This window comes from Triticum aestivum, chromosome 3D, assembly GCF_018294505.1.
Source record: "Triticum aestivum cultivar Chinese Spring chromosome 3D, IWGSC CS RefSeq v2.1, whole genome shotgun sequence".
Taxonomy (NCBI): domain Eukaryota; kingdom Viridiplantae; phylum Streptophyta; class Magnoliopsida; order Poales; family Poaceae; genus Triticum; species Triticum aestivum.
In genome coordinates this window covers 210232340-210240196 of record NC_057802.1, presented here as the reverse complement: position 1 = coordinate 210240196, position 7857 = coordinate 210232340, and the positions used below count along the sequence as shown (strand labels likewise).

At 45.7% G+C, this 7857-nt stretch overlaps 1 protein-coding gene across 6 annotated transcripts; it reads right to left on the bottom strand.

Moving 5' to 3' along the window:
- Positions 1–2193: 2193 nt before the first annotated feature.
- On the bottom strand, positions 2194–7241 carry LOC123078258 (uncharacterized). 6 transcript variants are annotated; one of them, XM_044500693.1, is made up of 4 exons: positions 6429–7241; positions 4506–4742; positions 4344–4417; positions 2194–2417 (listed from the first exon to the last, which is right to left on the bottom strand). In XM_044500693.1, exons 2-4 carry the CDS (start codon positions 4710–4712, stop codon positions 2216–2218), a joined length of 483 nt encoding a protein of 160 aa, XP_044356628.1. In that variant the 5' UTR covers positions 4713–4742; positions 6429–7241; the 3' UTR covers positions 2194–2215. The 6 variants fall into 6 exon arrangements, with proteins under 6 accessions (XP_044356628.1, XP_044356629.1, XP_044356627.1 ...); XM_044500694.1 differs by having other exon boundaries at positions 4344–4414; XM_044500692.1 differs by having other exon boundaries at positions 4344–4423; positions 6429–7240.
- Positions 7242–7857: the final 616 nt, after the last annotated feature.

The following is a 7857-nucleotide window of genomic DNA, read 5'->3' as shown; positions in this document are numbered from 1 at the left end:
GGCGGGCGCGAGCGCGCGAGGAGCTGCGGCTCGGGCATGGCCGGGTGGTGGGGGCGAGATGCGGGCGGCGATTTGGCTGTTGCGCGGGTCGCTGCAGGTCTGAAGTGGCAAGGAGGCCTCCGGTGGTGTTGGCACCGTCCTGGTGTCACAAGGCTGCGTGGGATGGAGCCACCTTCGATCTGCCAAGGTGCATGTTGCGGGCGTGCAGGGGGCCCGGGCAGCGCTTTCGGCGCGGCTTGGAGGCCCGTGGGCGGCGCGGAGGAGATCTGGTCTCGGGCGGATGTTGTGGCGCGTGCGTGGTGCGCGGGACGAGCCTCTGATGCTGGGCTAGGTTGGAAAAAGCGGTAGGCGTAAGCGAGGCGGTTGGCCTTCGCCTAGTGCCTAGGCGGTGCCTAAGCGTCCTAGGCGCGGCCTAGGCCATAATATAGTTTTTACTCGTAGTGTATTTGTGATTATTATATGGGTGTTGATATTAGTTTAGGGCATATAAATAACCGTCTACTTCCATTGGAATATAACCCGTTCGGCATATCAGTGCAGTATGTGGCATGATTTCTTGCTTGGGTAGGCAATTCCTTGCGTGCCCTGCCTTGATCTTCATTTATGCCCTAGGCAAGGCGTTTGGCCATTGCCTAGCGCCTAGGCGTGCCTAAGCGCCTCCTAGGCACTGCCTTTTCCAACAGAGGCTGCGGCCGGGGATCATGGTGGTTCGCGGCCTCGGGCGGCGCGCCTTCATTCTTTGCCGGCATGGTGCTCGGCAGGGCGCGGTGATTGTGCCGCGTCCGGTGGCTCTGCTCTTGGTTGGCCTTTGTTGGATCTGGCTACTAGCGCTGGTGTTTGGCCGTTGTTGGTCTCCGCGAGGTGGGGTTGCGTGCGGTGGCTGCGGTCCCTTCGTCCACGGGCTGGTTTGTTGGTGGTGCTAGTGGACTTGCCGAAGCCGATGCAGAAATGATGTGCGACCAAGGTGGTGTGGAGCTTGGGTGAAGACCTTGTCTTGGCTTTGTGTCGTGACCAGCTATGGCGGCGGCCGTGGCCGTCGTTGACTTCCCTGAAGGCATAGTTGCTTTGCTGCCACACCCTGCTCGCACGGATCTGGCCATCTAGGCCTCTCTAGGGGAAACCCATGATCTTTTGATCGGACGATGGTGGCACTTTGGTGTGTCGTTTCCCTCTTAGGGGCTTCGTCTCGGAGCTCGGCATTGGCAAGCGGGACCTGTGGTATGCGGTGGTTGTGGCATCCAGGCTTCTATGGCAACGATAATGGTGGGAGCGATGTTGGCGACGCGGCAATGGTTGTGGTAGTCGGCTCTTCTTCGGCGTGTCTGCGGTATTGCCTCGGTTCGTTTGTTGCTGTGGAGTCGAAGCTGCGGTGGCGGGGCCCTGTGGTATACGATGACTGGCTGCAGGTGACCCGTTCGGTGATCTTCCGTGGCACCAGCCCTGCCTGGTTTTGTTCTTCTGAGTTCTCCGTGAAAGTCGGAGCTGTGTTGTCTGGTCGCAGGTCGATTTGTCGTCGATTAAGGTGGGCTTTGCCCTGTGTGTTTCCGTCTATGGGGGTGGGTTTGGCCCTTGTTGTTTCGGATTTTGCCCGGTTTTCCGTAATTAACTGGGTAATTCTCTTCTGCTTAATTAATAGATGAGGCAATCTTTGCTTCCGTCTCAAAAAATATATATTGCAGATACTGTTTTACTCCTATTGTAGTTTACATGTGGGATTACTAAGGAGGGATTCATATTACGCACAATAGGAGTAATTTACTCATATCCTATCCCGTATGTAAATCAGGAGTGTCTCCATATTGCAGTTTTAAATTTACTACTCCTACCATATGATTACTCAAAGAAAACTATGGATATTGCAGCTTGAATGCAGTACTGTATGTGAAATTGCACATCATCACCTACAAATAGGGCAAGGAGATGAACATGGGGCAAGCATGGCACGACAATGAAGAGCCTGGGCGCGGTGGCCTCCACCTGGGCGCCTAGGCGCGGCGAGGGGCGGGTGTGCTAGTGCTGGGCACGCCAAGGCACTGGGCAACACGCTGCTGCAAGGCGGCGTGCTAGTGCAGGGCATGGCACACTATGAGGAGGACAGCATGGGAGATGGAGCGACGACACACTGGTGCAGGACGGGACGAGATGCAGTTGTACCAAGGTGCAAAGGCCGGACAAGGTGCAGGTCGCGTCAAATTTGAAATTCGAATGGGCGAGGTTAGAAATGACTATTCACACTGTTTTGACAGCTATCGAAAAACACAAAGGACGTCGATAAGGACCGAACGTTCGGTCTGGGAGGCTCCCAGACCGAACGAGGAGTTCGGTGCGACAGGCGCCTGGTACGAACGAAATCGTTCGGGAGGAGAGGCCTCCCAGCCCAAACGCTCTCCTTCCCATCGCCCCTACGGGCCTTTTTTCTGTAAAAAAAAAGCCCACAAGAACGAAAAAGCTTTATTTTTGCTGTGACAAAATAGACATTGTTAGTTTGCACGGCAAAAAATGCCATGGTATGAAAACAGTTGACATGCTCATGAGTCCAGTACACTAAAAAAGTATGGGAAATCTATTAAAAAGTTGTTCAACAATTTTCCATGTTCTGCACAAAAAATGTATGTTATGTTATACTCAAATTTACCATCTTTAACATTTTCTGCAAAATATGCCAAAAATAGAGTAAAAATTGCCATGGCAAAGAAAGTAAAAATTGTCATGCCATTAAAAGTAAAAATTGTCATGGAAAAAAGAGTAAAACCCTCATGTCACTTGTGCTGGCAGGCCAAATAGGCCCATTTAGGTAAAAAAACGATCGAAAAAATGAAACCAACTAAAAAACTGAAAAAATAACTTTACAGTAAATATCACATAGAAATCTAGATAATTTGCAATGGCAAAAATGGTTTAATTGTTGCCACGGCAAAAATGCAGTACTTTTGACATGGAAATAAAATAAAAAATGCCATGGCTACACAAATATATTTAAGATGTTACATAGTAAAATTTACCATGTTCTATAAAATGTAAATTTTCCATAATATTTAAATTAAAATTGCCATGGCCCTTACAATAAATTTGTCATGGCAACTAAAAATAAAGTTTGCAATGGCAACTAAAACTAAAAATTTGCCATGTGAAAATAGAAACTATTTTTGACATGGAAAAAATGAATTAATTATTTCCATGGCAAAAATGGAGTACTTTTGCCATGGAAATAAATTTAAAAAATGCCATGGCTATACAAATATATTTACCGTGCTACGTAGTTAAAATTGCCATGTTCTAGAAAATGTAAATTTGCCATCATATTTAAAACAAAAGTTGCCATGCTCTTTACAATAAATTTGCCATGGCAACTTAAACTAAAAATTTCCATGGCAACTTACACTAAAGTTTGCCATGTGAATAAAAGTATTTTTGCCATGGCAAAAATGGAGAAAAATTGCCAAAAAAGGGCATGACAGAAGATGTGGATGTTCTTAACAATTAATAAATTTGCCATGATCTACCAAAAAATAATTTGCCATGGTCAATTACTAAATTTTGCATGGTCGAAAAAGGACTTAAAACTTGCCATGGTCAATTAATAAAACTTGCCATGGTCTATAAACTAAATTCGCCATGGTCAATTACTAAACTGGCCATGGTCGGACTTGAAATTTGCCATGGCCGATTAATAAAACTTGCCATGGTCAACAAACTAAATTTGCCATGGTCGAAAAAAACTTAAAATTTTGCCATGGTCAGTTAATAAAACTTGCCATGGTCAATTAATGAAACTTGTCATGGTCAATAAAGTAAATTTGCCTCCCTCTCACGGTCGTCTGAATCGGTGCAGCCCATTACACCTGCCCATCACCATGTGGATATTACGAAGATTGAAATATACAAAATTGCCATGTTGTGGAAACATAATGTGGAAGTGAATTTGCCATACAAACTATATATAAATTTGCCAAGTTATGAATGAATTCGATGAACTTCCTACAGAATAATACATAGTTGCCATGCCCATCATTTACTGAATATAAAACTGATGGCGACTTTATTAAAAAGTATTTTTGCCATGGCAATTAATTAACATTACCAATGCATACGGTTCCAACATCAATTTGGTATGTCAAGAAAACTGATGGTAACTTAATATGCTCTCCACTCGAAAATATCTCCCTAATATGAAGTAGCCATATCATCTGAATATAAATTTCCATGTGCCATCTGAATATAAATTTCTCGCAAGTTTGTTGGAAAGTTTAGGTTTACAAAACGATAAATCAGCCATTGTTCATATCACAAAGCATGCTCTATTTCCCTTAGAAACATGACAATTTGTGTTGCTCTGTTCTTACCTGAATGCTCCTCCTGACCAGGGTCTTCTTGAGCTCATCCAGCATGCCCCTCCTGACGATGCTGCTGATGGCTGCTGCATCTAGATAGAACAAGTTTCAGACATGCTCTATTTGAGATGCTCACATGTGGGCAAAATTTCACACCAAGTTGTTGTAACTTACCACCCTGTCGAGGATGATGTACTGCACGTCGGTCTTGCCCTTGGCACTGGCCCGTTCGTCGTCGTCGTTGAGGTAGGCCCCCGCTGCGGCGTTGAACAGCTCGGCCGGAGGGGCAGTCGCCGCTGCTGCCGCTCCCAGCTGCAGCCCTTCATGCGCATCAAATCTCGCACGCCAGCGACGCTCCCTGCCGCTACACACCTCCAGCATCCCCCCCACCAACTGGGCCCGGCCTTTTTCCTGTGAAAGGAAAACGAAAAATAAAGCCCATATTAAGTTACGATTAGTAGAAAAAGCCTAGTTTTTCTATGATTAATAAATAATGTTCTTTTGCACATCAAAATTGCCATGGACTTTTGCCATTCTATGAGAAAAAATTGCCACATTCAAGTTTATGTTTTAAAAAAATGGCGAAAAAGGGAAAAATCATGGCAATTTGCATTTGTACAGTATGAAAAAGCTGCGATCACTATGAAGTTTACAGAAAAACGCAAAAGTTGCCGTGAAGTGATATGGTGAAAAAAGTTCTCTCTAGACACATAGAAAAATTTCGGAAAACAATGGAGAAAACATCTTAAGTTGTAATGATATTCTGCATGTAATCCCCATGGCAAAAACAAATTTGAAAGAACAAACTTGCCGTGTTCTCAAACTAATTTGTAATGTCCATGACAAACATTCTTCGGATGGACATGGCAAAAAGACACAGCGAACCATAGAAAAAAATGAATTTAGTTGCCATGGAAAAAGACATATCTATAAACAATATGATTTTGGTTGCCATGCCACATTTTCCATGTTTTTAGACATCTACAAACATTGCCACGTTATTTTGAACATCTTTAGTTGCCATGGCAAGTTTGCATATTTGTGAACATGTTAATTAAAAAGAAGTTTGTCATGTTTTTTAACAAACTTAATTAAAAGAAGTTACCATGTTTTTGCACATATTAAAAGTTTGCCATGGCAAGTTTGCCATGTTTTTGAACATTTTAAAATGCCATGGCGAATTTTTCATATTTTTGAACATTTACAAAATGTTGCCATGTTTTTGAACATCGTAAGTTTCCATGGAAAACTTTGCCATGTTTTTCAGCAATTATAACTTTGCCATGGCATGTTTACATGTTTTTGAACATGTTAATTAAAGAAGTTTGCCATGGCATAAAATGGAGTAAAATTTGCAATGGAAAAATGGTTTAATTTTTTCCATGGCAACATATCTTAAGTTGGCATGGCGCACATTTGAAGTTGTCGTATTAAAAGTTTCCATGGCAAACTTTAGATGATTTGTTAGTTGACGTGTGGAAAAATAATCCAAAGTTGCCATGGCAACTTTAGATGATTTCTTAGTTGGCATGTGAAAAATACTCCGAACAAAAAAAATTGCCATGGAAAAACAACTTAAGTTGTAATAAAATAGGGAACATTGCTGATTTTCCATGGTCGAAAATCATCATTTTAAATGGTGGATGGGAAAAACATGTAAACTTGCCATGGCAACACAACACATCTGAAGTTGTTCGTATGGCTAACATAGTAAAAGTTGCCATGGTAAACTTTAGATGATCTATTAGTTGGCGTGTGGAAAAAATACTCCAAACTTGCCATGGCAACTTTAGATGATTTGTTAAACAACGTCTGAAAAAATACTCCAAACTTGCCATGGCAACTTTAGATGATTTGTTAAATGACGTGTGAAAAAATGCTCCAAAGTTGCCATGGCAACTTCAGATGATTTGTTAAATGGTGTGTGAAAAAACATGTAAACATGGCATCTTTAGATCATCTCCTCTTCTCTGAACAAAAATCTTTGTAGCATCATCTCTGTTTTGTTGACAAATCAGGCAGATTACAGCTAAACGCATGAAAGCGAGTTGATGGCTATCGATGGCTACTATTCACTAGTGAAGACAGATCGCACACCTGCTTGATGGTTCAGATAGCTGGTGACCATGAGAGCGAGTTGATGGCCACGCTCAAGAGCTAGATGTAGACGACAAGCGCGATCACCTGGGCGGCGGCCGTCGCGACCATGACCGCTTGGTCGAGGCGGTCGGAGCAGCCGAAGAGGGTTTGAATGGCATGGCGGCTCGGGTCCTCGTCGGCCCGTCATCGAGGTACGCCACATCACCGTCAGCAGGCAGCGACCCGCCGTCCCCGCCGCTGCCGAAAGTGATGCAGGGGGAGTGTGCCACCAAGGACTCGGAGGCGGGCGGCTCCATGAGCGGCGGGACCAGCCGAAGAGCCTAAGCAGCCCCTCGCTCTCGGGAAGGATCCCGCATGGAGCGCCCCATATAGCCAGTGCCACGCCCTCGCTGCCGCTACCACCGAGGCACCACCGGATCTCCTCCCGCCACAACCACGGCCTCGAGCCCATCCCGCCTACCCGAAGTCCCAGGCGGAGGAGTTTGGGGCCGACCGTCCATGGCAAGGGATGCAGCGTTGGATGACCTGCAAGGATGCGGCGTCGGAGGATTTGAGGGGCCGGCCGTCCATGGCAGGGATGCGGCGTCGAAGGAGTTCGGGGCCGGCCGTCAATGGTGGGGATGTGGTGGAGGAGACGCCCGCGGTCGCTGGAGCCTAGCCATGCCGCTCACCATCCCCACGCCCGGCGACCTGCTCCGACCGCCGGAGGCCTTCGCCATCGCCCTGCCTGCCCAACGCTGGCATCTGGTGTTGTGTACTGTGGATAAGAGAGTGGGAGGAATGGGAGGAGGAGAACGAGGGAGTGGTTCGGGTGACTTTGCCTTCCTCCCAAACGACTCTCAGTGACGTGGCAAGCGTGGACCGCCAAGATTCGTGCGACGGCAACGAGATGGTTCGGGAGGAGATGCTAAAATCCGGACGTTCGGGAGTTATTGATTCCGAACACAAAACGCTAAAGCTAAATTCATGTCGACTGTTCATTAGCGACAGGCACGCACGCTTTCGATTGCCGTCGGATGCGCATCGAACGATCTCGCGAAAGCCTAGGTATTCCGATCATTTTTTCCCTCTCCAGATCCTTTTTTTCCGTCAAATCCGATTTTCTTGCTCTCCTCCCGATCCATTTTTTCCCTCTCTAGATCTTTTTTCGTTTGAGATTTTTTCATGCAAAAATTAGTGTGAACAGGAGAGGATTCGATCCTTGCACCACTAGTGAGCCGACTCAACTAGCCAACCACCTGACCTACGATCCCTTCCTTGAATAAAAGAAAGTAAATAGGCTATTTAACATGTCCCCTCTACTATGTATGCATAAAAACGAGTTAATTTAGTATTCAATTTTTTCCGCGCTTAGGTGGATTTTTTACCAACTCGTCTCGAGTTGGTAACACCATGTTAACTTTGGAAAGTATGGAGGAAGAGTTGA

Coding starts and splice junctions, on each gene's coding strand:
- LOC123078258 (XM_044500692.1), bottom strand. CDS start 4,712: ATGCTGGAGGTGTGTAGCGGCAGGGAGCGTCGCTGGCGTGCGAGATTT. Junction 4,424..4,505: donor ACATCATCCTCGACAGGGTG/GTAAGTTACAAC, acceptor TGTTCTATCTAG/ATGCAGCAGCCATCAGCAGC. Junction 2,418..4,343: donor TGGTCAGGAGGAGCATTCAG/GTAAGAACAGAG, acceptor TTTTTTTTACAG/AAAAAAGGCCCGTAGGGGCG.